Source organism: Homarus americanus, unplaced genomic scaffold, assembly GCF_018991925.1.
Source record: "Homarus americanus isolate GMGI-L3 unplaced genomic scaffold, GMGI_Hamer_2.0 scaffold50281, whole genome shotgun sequence".
In the NCBI taxonomy this organism is placed as follows: domain Eukaryota; kingdom Metazoa; phylum Arthropoda; class Malacostraca; order Decapoda; family Nephropidae; genus Homarus; species Homarus americanus.
In genome coordinates this window covers 3779721-3793583 of record NW_024742338.1, presented here as the reverse complement: position 1 = coordinate 3793583, position 13863 = coordinate 3779721, and the positions used below count along the sequence as shown (strand labels likewise).

At 37.4% G+C, this 13863-nt stretch overlaps 1 protein-coding gene across 6 annotated transcripts in view; it reads right to left on the bottom strand.

The window, feature by feature from the left end:
- Positions 1-13863, bottom strand: part of LOC121876732 (dedicator of cytokinesis protein 1-like) — a 64945-nt gene that overhangs the window by 20485 nt on the left and 30597 nt on the right. For 3 of the 6 annotated variants that reach the window (XM_042382090.1, XM_042382091.1, XM_042382092.1), the window contains 11 exons: positions 13612-13835; positions 13165-13413; positions 12715-12966; positions 11705-11911; positions 11101-11236; positions 10003-10215; positions 9515-9729; positions 9197-9280; positions 8733-8864; positions 7867-7976; positions 2903-3019 (listed from right to left, as the gene is read on the bottom strand). In XM_042382090.1, coding sequence (XP_042238024.1) covers positions 2903-3019; positions 7867-7976; positions 8733-8864; positions 9197-9280; positions 9515-9729; positions 10003-10215; positions 11101-11236; positions 11705-11911; positions 12715-12966; positions 13165-13413; positions 13612-13835 — 1939 coding nt within the window. The remainder of the gene's footprint in view (positions 1-2902; positions 3020-7866; positions 7977-8732; positions 8865-9196; positions 9281-9514; positions 9730-10002; positions 10216-11100; positions 11237-11704; positions 11912-12714; positions 12967-13164; positions 13414-13611; positions 13836-13863) is intronic. The other 3 variants (XR_006090806.1, XM_042382093.1, XM_042382094.1) reach the window with 1 other exon arrangement.

Genomic DNA, 13863 nt, shown 5'->3' with positions numbered 1-13863 from the left:
AGACAAATATGGTGATGTGACTGTACTGTATGCTGACTAACACAAGATCACGGATTAAAAAATGTATACATGAAGATTTTGAACAAACCAGGTAACTTTTATCTGTAGCATGTAGATACACAGGCAAGAAAATATAAATACCTGTACCTGTACTAAAGATATTTAAGAAATATTAAATCCTATCTATCCACTGAGTCCACACAAAACAACATACTGTATAGCAACAGCATCAAATCTTATTGATCCTAAATTCTTTCTGAGTGAAAGTGATTTAATCCTTTTGCACTGCCTACGAGAATCATCATCACTGACTTTATGAGGATATTAATATTCATCTCAGAAATGACTAGAACTGTACCTCTACCAAATACTGCATTATCTTTATATATCACAACCCATATTTAAACCAGAACACAAGCAACACGCCCCCACAACATACTGAACGTTGACCATCTCCAAGTTTACGAGACAAAACAACAATGACTCAAAACATCTGCCAGTACATTGTGCAAGTTAGTTTAGCAATTAATATATGAAGCACTTGACACTTGCTTGAGAGAGAATGGGAAATCTGTGAAAGAATGAGGACTGATTGCAGTAGAGTATTAAAAGTGTAGAGAAGTACTAGTGATGTAAGAAGAGAAAGAGAGAAGTAAACATCTATAATAAAACCTCAGTAACACATTACACAAAGTTATTTCCCATTCTTCTACTGTACTTGTCATTTTCTCTCAATTCTATTCTTTTAACATTTCCTAAAGCCTTAACAGTATAATTTTCTACTTTTGTATATATTTGCTGAGACAAACCCCAATCACTTTATACATTAATTTGAAGCACAGTAAGCCCTTGGTGACTGCCTCTTTTGTAATTGCTAAACCACCATGTAACATTCTCTTGCAAATGTCTGAGCAGTGCCTTTGGCCCTTATATCTGAAGATGTGGTATCATCCAGCAAAAGCAATTTGTGAGGAATATTTTTAAATGGTATCCAATTATGAATGTCAATAAGAGCATACAATAAAAGAATGGATGAAATAACTTTTAGGTTTGTAAAATATTTTCCCTCCATGAAATGTAAATCAAGTTCTGTACAAAATGAAACATAAATTGTGAAATCCAATATTATGACCAAGCCCAGAACAAGGTGGGTCACGTCAGATGCTCGCTCAGCTGGTGACCTAACCTTATTGGCCGCGACTTATCTTACAATGGGTCTGTCTTCACCTACAGCAAACATCACTATGAAAGGTAAAATGCAACAAAAGATTTTATCTCTAGCTTACAAGAGGGACATGGTGTCACATCAGCCTGTGTATACCTCGCCATGATGGTTTTTCGAGTGTCAACCTTAATTTACTCCAGATAGATTGCCATTCTAACACATGAGAGGAAGAAGGGCCTCCAACTAAATTATTTCCAAAGATAACCATAAAATAGGATTTATTTTTATGAACACTTCAGAAATACATAATTACCTGTATGTCAATGACTTTACATTTAATCGCCCTTCATATAGTATGTGTTATAAATACTGTATGTTGGTGGACTCTGCTGCCCCCCTTCCCCAACCATCCCCCGGTTTAGGCACCTTGACTATTAAAGCAGCATGGCCACATGTTCTGAGTTGCCTGTGAGGTGAGGAACATTACAAAGGTGGGCAACTGTACACCATATCACATTAAATATTTATCTTGAAGTTAATATATTTAATGTCATACATACAAACAAAATATTTTAATCTCAAGACCAAAATATATTATTGATCTTCTACGTAGAAAACCATTAAATCCTGAAGTAAAAGTCACAATAGCATTCAATACTGAGTCTAAAATAGAAATTCCAGCAACTATTTGAACACTGTCCAAAAGAGTTTTCTCCAAAATCCAGGTCTAACCCCAGGTAGGTGGTCTAAGATAACAACCCATCAAAAGCCAAACTGAACAACACAGTGAGTCAGCTGATGCCCCGACAGAGTGAGTGTTGTTCATTCCCTGTTGGTTTGTAAGTTGTACCAAAACTAGGTTGGTAACAAACTGTAATCAACACTTGCAACATGAAATAAAATAATAATCTGCTAAACATTAACACTAACGACCATATGGCTCCCCTAAAACAACTGCATACACTGAGCCTTCAGTACACAAGAGGGCAGTGTGACTGACACTGCACTTAAGTACCTTCACTTCCCCAACTGCAGGGTTAGGTACCCATTTTACAGCTGGGTGAACTGGAAATGCCCTGAGATTGAACCAGCAGCCTAGACCAGGAATTAAGTGCTATTTCCACTCAATTGCCACACACCTTAAAATAACTTAAACAGTAATGTACTAAATAAACAGAGGTGAAGCCTTATCACCAAAGGTGTTAGGTAGGTGGTGGTCAGTGAGATCCCCTGTTCTCTGGAAGCTGTGCCTGGGGATAAATTGGCCTTATCACCTGAAAACCATCATGGCCAAGATGAGATGAAAGACAAGGTGCACATTAGCTGAGGTGAGGTGATGTGATGCATTTGTTGAGTCTCCAGCCTCTAGTTTACCGGAGGGAAAACCTCCACTTCTACTCTTTCAGGGTGATGGTTGTACAGTAGTGGGGAGGACAGACTAAATATGAGATCAGTCTTAACCACCAGCATCAAGTCTCTTGTGACTAGACCAATAGTTAATGAGTACATTACTTGAGCTGTCTAGTGACGGCAACTGGGTCATATGAATACATATCTGAAACTTGTTGGTAAAATTCCTGGAGTTATAGTGGGAAGCAAAAAATAAACTGAATTATCTTTGTGGAACTTAAGATCTTAAAGACCAGAATTTTGATCCTGCTCTGGACTTTAGTTGAAGATCAGTATTTCACCAACACTACATAAAGATAAGAGTTACAGTGAAAAGGAAGAACTTACATAAATATAAGTTCAGAGGAGATAGCATGCAGGCCACGGGTGAAGCTCATGCGGGGCTTGTCATTCCGAGATTCCTCTCTTGGGGACCCCAGCTCCATGCCGTCCGCTTCTACACTACTGCAAGGCAACCACTTCATGCTGTGGCTCACAAGGTATAGCATGGGGCACTCATGCAAGAGTTACCTGGCTTAGTTTAGCTCAGTATTATGCTCCTCAAATGGAAGTAAGCATTTACTAAGAGGTTTGCAGTATCACAGAGAAAAAGTAATGTGATATAATTTTGCTAGGTTCAAATAGAAACACTCACATTTAAACAACCATGCAAATTGGTACTGTATACATTTTTTGTCCACACAAATGAATTTTTTTTTTCACTATTGTAGATATTATTCAGGGACACATTCCAACCTTTGTGATACAACTATACCATTGGATGAAAACATACTGCAAAAATACCAACATAAATATAGAAATATTTGTCACTGAAACTAGTTTCCTTTTCAGGTAAATAGGTTTCCTGTTATTATTTTTACCCGTGTACTGTACTGTACCATTCTTGTGTTGAGTGGATCAGTGAATAGAGAAGCCTCAGTGAAAGGGAGGAAATAGTATGGATGAGTTGTGCAGGATGTGTAGAAAGCAACAGGAGAGGGTTAAGACAAGAAGAAATGATTGAGTGATCATAAAATCCCTTATATTAGCTAAGCCTGTGGCCAGGTGCCTCTCATTAAAGTTAATGCACTGACCATTTTGGGGGTTCTAGGTCATCACACCTCATCCCCATATGGCTACTGGGGCTTGATTGTATGAATCTCCATCCCCATTACATATGCTCTCTTAAATATGGTGAGTCACAAGGAATGGTTGCCCTTTACAGGCCAGGATGTCTATCAATATTTTGCCAATCCAAAAATTACATGCCATTAGCTGCCATCTTACTTCTAGGACTAGTCTGTCTGCCATTTCATAAACTGGTCCTGGATACAAGATGGCAGCCCATGGTGGATGATGTGGTAGGGTAGGTCTAGTTCGATCATTAGACCTGCTAGCCTCTACTGCTTCACATTCACTTTTTTTTTAGGTGTATGGTGTTGATGAGCAAAGGGGGTATTAACAGATGAGCCTCCAGCTGCTTAATGTTTATCAGGTGTGATGACAATGACTTGCACATTACCTTTAACATAGTGAATATTTAGCATCTGCATTAATCACAATACTTAATATCGAGTCAATGTGTCAACTGAGGAGAATCATCAGGTTTATTTTTCACATTAACATTTCATTATATGAAAATATTCCACTGTACATGATCCACAATAATTCTTCCAAGCCTTATTTAATGTAATACCTTCGAAAAAGTAAATATGGGACTCAATGGCATGAATGCCAATCAAAGACAGTGTGGATACAGTAAACTGCATACAAGATTTTTATTACCAAGGAAGCAACACATCTAACACTACATTTAATCCCTTTTACTTCCCCAACTGTAAAGTCAGGTATCCATTTATTGCTGGGTGAGCTGGGAATACCCAGGGATCTGACCAATGATCTTTAGGATAGGTGGGTAAAGTACTGTACTGTGTTCACTCAGCCACCACACCACATATAATGCCATTTCTTTCAGTATAGAGTATACCATTCATTGTCACCTAATCTTTAATCCACGTCTACCTCCACCTACCGCTGTCACTTACATCCCCATCAAATATCTAAAATATTCAACAGCATTCTCAAATATTTCTACCACCATTTGTATGGGCTCCCCTCTGTGCTGAATAAAGTCATCTATTGTTATCCAACACTGTCTCTGTGAGTAGTGTACCTAAAAAAGGGCATAGACCTCAGTGTACTATATCTCTCTAGCTTATGAGACCCACTTACACCATGTAATGCTCATCATGTTTAATATATTGATATAGTTTTCACCACAACAATCTGTGTCTGTGATAGGACTCATTCTTTATCTTAATTCTAGGTTCTCTGACAGTACCATATGCAGGAAGGTTCTAAGTAGGAATTAGTAAACATGTATAAAAATCACAGTGTAACGTGAACGTATATGACTTGCCCTTTTGTATGGTGGGATGCACTTTCCCAATTACTAACCCTTAAACCAGTGACTAAGGATTCCCAACTCTGCCCCCATATGTGCAAAAATGTAACACAAGCTTAATTTCCACCAATGACGACCACCATTTAAGGATTCATTCTAACGACTCCTTTAATTTTGATCTTATATACAGTACAAATTATTTCTCATATAATTTCTACTGTATGATACACAAAAGTCAAAGCATTAGACAGATAACTTGACCAGAGGCCAACCCATGTCAATACTGTACAATATCTTCCCCTGGATGTACTATGGGGTGGCAGTGATTCATACACTCTCTCTCCTAGTATATCCTTCACCCCATCTGTCCTAGTATATCCTTCACCCCATCATTTCTTTAAAGGCTCACAACCATGTCATCATCCAGTGACTTCTTAAACCGATAAGTCTTCTTCACTATAAACATTTATTATTATTCTCTCCTCTAAAGTATGAGACTTCGTTCCAACACCTGCACGCCGCTCCTCTCCCCACATTCATGTCACCACCCACAATCTTCGACCCACAAGTCCAAATAACCGCTCGATCTGATCAATAAATAGTGGACATGACGTTTAGCTCGAGTCTTCTCTCGTGTTAGTTCCGTCCCGTCCAGTGATACTCCTACTCTAGTCATTGTAAGTGTGTGTGTGTGTGTGTGTGTGTTTTTTGTCGTCATTTCTTGCTTAACGTCTCTCCTCCTCCTTTTCCTGGTACATTTTCCTAGCTCTGTGTCTCCATGATGGCTGCCATTCTCCTAGCTTTATGTCTTCATGGGATTCTCCTCAATTTTTTTGGTATTTGTATCTTGTTCAAAGGTTTTATTCACCAGATATGAAACATAAGGTTGGTACACTTATAAACTGCTTTGGAAAGTTCAATCGCCATGTCATCCATTCCTGTACGTTTCTTCTTCCATTTTTGTGTCGTTTCTAAATAATATATCAATTCTCACATCGTTAGCGTTTAGTGCTAACTCCTTTAACTAGTTGATATAGTCACCTGTGATTAATTTATTATCAATTAGAGTTTAAACTAAGAGAGATAATGCAGTACTATTATGCCCCGGTAACTGGCAGATACTGTTTACTTATGAAGGTAGATTTATCCGCTGCTAAACAGAAGCTAAAGTGTACAAAAGAAAATAATGGCAGAAATGAGATATAAGAAAGGACAAAAAAAAAAAAAAAGAAGAAACTAAGATTACCTGAAAATTAGCCCCCAAGATTATTTTACCTTAAGATTAACCACCGTAATGCTGACCTAACCCCTCGTCCTTAAAGTAGCCCTAGGACACTTATCTAATAGGTGAATAAGGCTCGGAGGAGGGGGAGAGAAAGGGGCGGCCTAATCTAATTGATCCCAAAATTACTTTATAAGAGTTTATGCTCGTACCTATGCAGCCCAACACACAAAAAAAAGCAGAGCACAAACAAAGCACCTGATACTGACTGACAGACAGACAAACAACGGCCCCTGTAGTACACATCACATAGCACGTAGAAGCACAGTTACAAGCAAATTACAAGTGACAAGACTCCCATGTGAGTATGAAAGGATGAAATTTGTATATAAAAAAAAAGGCCAGGGAGGGAGCTTCAGAACTCAGTGATCGACTCAACACTATCATACTCATGTATGTGTTATTGTTAGTGTAGTTGTTCTCGAGTGTTAAAGTTAGTGGAATTGTTCTAGTACATAAAAGTAAGTGTTCTTGTAAGAGTGTGTGTGTGTGCTTGGAAGAGTCTCTACTCATTGCTAGTTAGATATAATGAAAAAATGGACAATATAAATAAATAATACACCCAGGAAATGCCTCATAACATTCATCGACACAAGTATATGTACGTCAATGAAGCATCTTTTTTTTTTTTTAGTAACACGTCGAAGTAGGTAAAAATTCACCCTCCAATTAGTGTTATGTGTCAGTGCTCTCACCCTTCTGACACCTGTATGAAAGTTTGTTCCTGAGTAGTGTAAATGATGGTAAAATATGAAGCACATGACTGACTGGTTATTTACATTAAACTATGATATGATGGCTCTAATATCATCTACACAACACTGTACGTGGACACAAACAAATGCAGACACACAAATACATAAACAAGTTGGCATAAAAAATACAGACAGACAAAATGAAACAAACTAACACACACACACACGAACACACATATACACTAACATTCACCCACAGATACTCATTCTTACATTTCATAACACTCATAATAACCAAACAGTAAATACTGCTGGGCAAAATATCACACAAGCCAAAATCAAATAATCAAGCAGAAGTCTGTGGCATCTTCCTTATGAGCATCAGGCAAATGAAGCTGACGCAACAACAAGCACATATAAAATAAAGACTACTGCATCTGCACTGCATACTCCAAACAAGCAACACTGCACAAGATAAGCTTAAATAGCTTTTATAGGTGAGTCTTCCTGTCTGTGAGAGCTGAGAGATGCACATTACTAGATCTCTGTCATACTCTGGGTGCTCTAGTCTCTACACTGCACATTTAAATAACAAGAAGGAATTTTCACCTAAAGTTCCATCACAACAGAGGCTTCAGACCCAAGCCTGGCAAGGAGAGGAACTATTAACCAAGGGAAAAGACTTAAAATGGTTCAAAATTTTTACTAAAATCAATATGTAAATAATCAAACTAAAATAAACAAACAACCTAATGAATGACTCCATGAACATGAAACAGCTCAACCTAGTCACTGATGATCTTCCATTCTATTAAGTAATACACACAATATGATGAATTAAAGGGAAAATAAGATGAGTTCAGAAAAAAAAATAGATTATACAATTCCACATGAAATCTGCAAAAATAAATATAATTGTTACAAAACTCACTCATGATTACTGTACAGGTGGGAGGAACGTGATGCCTGATCACTGTTGACACTCAGCTGAGACTGAAGCCTCAATGGACGAATCTGAATTTTTAAGTCCTCTGGCATCTCCTGTACAAAGAAGTGGAAACAAAAAATTCATGCACCATCATCTAGCTTATCTACCATCATCCACTCTACAGTACACAAGCCCTGAGATGTCTGGTGGTGGTTAAGACACAAACATAGATACAGCACTCTCAGTGAACCAATGTCAACCTGACACTGGAAATGTTTTGAAGTTTCTCACTGCTACACAAGATAGACTTGTGATTGTCCTTAAGAAAGGAAAGTGTTTCACTGAAATACACAATGTCTCCCTACACTTGGTGCTGCACGTGTATCTAACACTGAGGCGACCTAAAAATGACACTACAGTGTAAATCACACTCTACAACACACTCTTTATCCCTGAGCTTCTAATTATAATTATCAATAATATTAAACACTTCAGCTCCACTGGTTTAAACACCATCATGACCCAGCAATGCTTTGCCAATCTGATAAGGTAATCAATGGGCCACCTAAATTAACTGTTTTCTTACAATAGATCTGCTTTATGAAAAAGAGAAAAGTCCTACTGCTGAAGTACTGTACAGTCAAGCACAAGTTAGACCATATCTTTTTCTTCAAGTTCATTTACCCTGGTATTTACTTTGTACAGTAACACATGATAGAGGAAGCCTGGAAGCTATAGATTTTCAACTCAGGTATTGTTAAAGTTGCAAAACCTGCTTGAGCCCATTCTTATATGGATATGAATGATTTATAAGCAATAAAGGAACAGTTTCTTAATCAAATTGAACTATGAAATAAGTATTCACTTACAGCTTCCCCATACTTGTCTTGTACTTGTGCCTTCATCTTACTAAACGACGTCACCATGTGCTCATGAAGCCCAGCAACGGGCTCAGTCACACGGTTAGCATGAATGGAGAGAGCAGCTTCTAAAATTGGTATCTGTAATGGAGTAAAACCCAGGCAAACATGTAACTACTGTATTGTAGTACATATACAGTAAATGGATATTCCCATTATCAGTAAAGTGTGCAATGCAATTATTCCTCATCCAATGTGAAAAATAATCTAAGCTTGCCCACCCAGCTTATCTTTACTCTTCATAACCTTCTCATATCACTGTGTATCATACAATCTCTGAATATCACTCTGCATATAACACTATCTCTAAAAACTACTTATTAACTTCCTTAACATCAGTTATTTTTACATAAACAAAGAATTATAAAAATAAGATTATTTTTTTAAGATAAATATACAAGCACAGTATTCACCTGAGCAGCGATTAGGTGGCGCAAGTTGTCCAGTTTCTCTTCATCGTTGGGGTGACTCGCAATGTACTCGGGAGTCAAGAATGCCTGAGTTTATCCCAAAATTTTAATATCCTGGAATGCTTAAATTCCTAAAAATACTAAATTTCACAATAATTTGCAATATTAAACACATAATAATTGAATAACATTTCAAACAAGTTATAAATATTTAACTTTAAACACAACTACAGTATTAAATACAGTAATCATTTAAGCAGAAAATCAAATAAGTATTCCAAGCTTGCAGAAAAACATGAATATCCTGTATCATGAACAAACCTTTTCATAATTTACAATGCCACCCATGACAGCAGCATCAACCATGCCTGAAACTTTTCTCGTGAGTGGATGTAGTAGTAGGGTGGAGTCTCGAGAATACTTCTTGACCAGGTCGTACACTTCTGTGTTAGCGGTGGACATAGTTTCTACGGCATTCTCTAGGGGCGACAGTTCTATTGATCTAGTCTTAATAACTGGGAAGCACCGAAGGATTCCTGTAATGGTACAGTAAAGGGTTCATCTTTTAATGACCATTAGAGATGAAGCTATGGAAGTAAGTTGTAATGTCTTGAGTCTACAAATATAATCATGTCACTAAATATCTGTACGAGTATATGCCTATTCTTACACAAATGAGTCACACACACAACCGCATGCGCACACACACGCGTGCACACACACACACACACACAGACAATATCCGTAAATTAATATTCATAAAAGTTGCCTTAATTCTTATGACAAGATAATGAAGTCATCCAACATACCAGGTAAGGAGTATGAGGTTGTTAGTGTTGTTTTCTCAATGCACAATGTGGCAAACTCATTTGTAGGATCCTTCTGTCCACGATGGAAGGGACGAGAGTAAGTAAAGACCTTGACGTGGTTTGCTCGATAGTAACTCCGTATTTGCTCTGCGACGGCAGTAGACAAGAGCTTTTGACCCTGTACTGCACAGTCAACTTTACTGATCTGCAGGACTGAAAAATAAATGCAAATAAACTTCATTACTAAAAAATTATTATAATTCCAATCAATTAAAATAACATTACAAAGACAATAACATAAAAACAGAAACTTTCATATGTGATAAGGGTAACTGTTCCACACATGCTAAGACTTAAACATCATCACGTACAGAATTATGGTTGACACAGGAAATGACTTAGCCATTGGCCCACACACAGTTTTGGAAGTCAAGACATTAAGAATTCATGTTAGAGGATGTGTTACAGTCAAACCTCACTTATTTATACATTTTATTACAGTATTTTGATCTAGTGGTAATGTGTAGCTACATCATCAGAAAACAAGACCAATAGGACTGCCTGAAGATTGTTTAAGGGATCGTACAAAAATAGCCTATTGTCTGGCAGCTCACTGCTGTTTAATTAAGTACAGTACCTGTCTTCTAACAATGAATCTATATTTTTTTTCTTTTTTGACGAGAATTTACTCAAACCAAGTCATCCTGCAAGAGTGAAAAAGTATTTGAAACTCTTGAAGTAAGAATCTTTTATAATGAACACTGATTTTGCATGTATATCTGCTTCCTGATGGAGGAGCCTTGTTGGGTGGCACATAGCAAACAGTATATCCTAATCAGCAATCTAAATAAAAGAATGACCTCTTGGGGGTTATGAGATTTATAATTAAGTAAATTATGGGGAATTCCAACAGAAGCTTCCTTCTCCAACAGAGGCTTCCTTCAAAAATCACATATATTAACCAAAGAGGTTCAAAACTTGTGTAGTTTCCTGAAGTTCTTAATATTTGGTCAAAGAAAACAAAACAAAACAAAAAATAAGACAAAATTAAGAGAAACAGATGGATGGAGACATAAAACAATCTCAACATCAACTTACACTGCTGTGGTGACTCCTTGACCTCATCACTTGGAGGTGTCAGCTTCTTCATTAGCTCAGCATTAGGAAACTGATCCAGAATCCGTGAGGTAAAGTCGGCTAACCGCTCAAACCCATTTCCCCGGTAAACAAACACCTGCATTGTATTCAACAGTTGTTTAAAAACTCAGTGACTACGAACAAAAAGATTAATACAACATTACCTCTCACTATTTACTCTCTCCCCAGCTACACAACTCTCTACTCATCACAACAACCGTATCTGCCATTAATTTACCCGTTTGCTTATTCTATCCAATTTCAGAAATCCGTATCCATGTTATATACAGTATATGATGAACTCTACAGTATACTTGCATCGCTTATAAACAGTCTGAATCAATGTAAACTTTTATGATGATTTTACTGAATAAGTATCTACCAGTATCTATTCACTTCTACAGAATAAGGACACAATGGCAAGATGGAGCAAAATGTCTTCCTTTACTAATTTTCAACCATCACTGCTTTCCTTCATGCTCTATCAATATGCCTACCATAACCTTTCATCAATCTTTCTGCTTTCCTAAATTTCACAGGAACAAAACCTGAACATTACTTCTACCTTATTCTGAAGAAAAGCCGGGAATCCTCGTCCATAATAAGCTACCCTGAAATACTCTGACTCGGGACGAAGGTTCTGTGGATTCATTATATTTCTATAGAAGCCAGCCATACGGTTCAGGAGGTCGGATAGCTTGACGTAATTGACGATCACTTCCTCATAATGCTTCACCAACTCTTTACACAGTTTGACTGCATCCTCCCACATCTGTTGAAGAATAATCAATCAATCAAGGTACCATCTTCATATTTGAGGGTTGCAGACCACAGTGCGTCCACTCTAAATGTTTTTGGGCTGTTTTTACCAATCACACACAATACATTATAATACTTAACCAAAGTGCAGTGTGGCATATTTCTCCGAAATATCCTGCTGCTGCTGCAGGTGTTCCCATCAGTATTAATTTACACACTTCAGGACAAACAGTATTTGATTCACTCTGAAATTGCTCATTCTATCACCAAGACATGAACCTTCAAAACACTGTATTACTAAATATGCTTCCTTAATTACTTTTTTCCAAGTATTGTACAGTACAGTACAGTCCCATCTACTTTGAAATTCATACTGTTCATTTTTCACTAATAATACTTCCACAATTTAGAAATAATACAGTGTATTTTAAAGTTTTCTAGAAGTTGTCTTTCTACTCTCAACATAATTTTTACAGATAAATATGAAGAAAGCTTCACTCTCCTCATCCTCACACTTATTCATTACTTCTTAATTGGATACACAAGCCAATGGCCCAAGTTTCAGCATTAATTCTAATTCTGTCTCTAGCTTTCTTCCCTACTACATTAGCTGACCCTTATTAAATATTAGTTAAATCCTTAAAATCTCCCTTGCAACACAAATCTTAAATCTTTACCAAGCTTTTCAACCTGTAGACTTGTTTGATTATACTGAAGTTAACTGAAAAGGCATCACACACACACTATAAAAATTGGGGTGTGTTAGAGAATGATCACATGTATCCACAGCCGCCACAAAGATGCAACACAACTCACCTTTCCCTTGTCAAAGTAGCTAATAATCTCCTCGTACAGCTTTTCCTTAAGCTCGTCGTGACGATCAATGTTGAGGTAATGAGGTGATCGGAGTGCTACAGAGAGAGGGTCTGAGGACCAGCGCAAGAGATCGGCATGCTGTCGCAGGGTATAGCCGGCCTCGGTGTAGTTGTCACAAGCCAGGTGAAGTTCAGACAACTTGTAAACATATCGGAGGTAAAGTTCCTTTCTATTTATTTCAGAGTAGAAATCCTGGAAAAGAATTTAAAGACATTAGCTGGTAACCTCTAATGAATTTTAATTATCCTTTCCAGGATACACACACATACACATACACACACACACACACACAAACACACACACACACATATATATATATATATATATATGCAGTATACATATCATTGAACAATTTTTGATGTAAAAGAACAATAAGAACATTATGATTACCAAGAGATTAACAATACAACTCATGCGTGTTTCTGCCGAGTTGTCAGGAGTGTTCATGATGGTACGGTATTGTAAAAGTCGATCCATCAGTCTAGTAACAGTGCTGACAAACTTGCGGCCGGGTTCCCTCATAGTTGCATGGTCTTCATACAGTGCACCGATGATGTTCTGGAACACCTGACGGTAGTGTTCGTCTCCATGACCACTTTCCACAAGCTGGTCTAATTTCTCAAGCATTTCATTCTCAAACTGAAAAAAAGAAAATACAATGATCAAATTAAAGAAACAAAAAACAGAAACAAATGTCTAGATTAGATACTATAACTGAATGTGGGTTACTTGTTAGTGACTTTGATGCTGTTAAACTTGACTCTTGAAAATTCAATAAACAGTTCTTAGCTGCTTTAATGTGTCACAGTACTGTATTTCTTTAAGAACTGTGCTTACCTCATTAAACTTCCCCTTATTCTTCTGGTTATTACGAGCCATGTCTGGAGGCAGATCTTTCCCTTGATCTCGTGATGAATAAAACTCACACTGCATCATGTCAAAGAAGATGGGTATGGTACCTTTACGAAGCTCCACGTCAGGCAACATTGTCATCTTAAGGAATGGACCAACCATGGACTGCCTACCATCTGTTGCTGCTACAAATCGTATCTTGTGCTGGCCTAGTTAATAATAAGTAAGAAGTAAGTC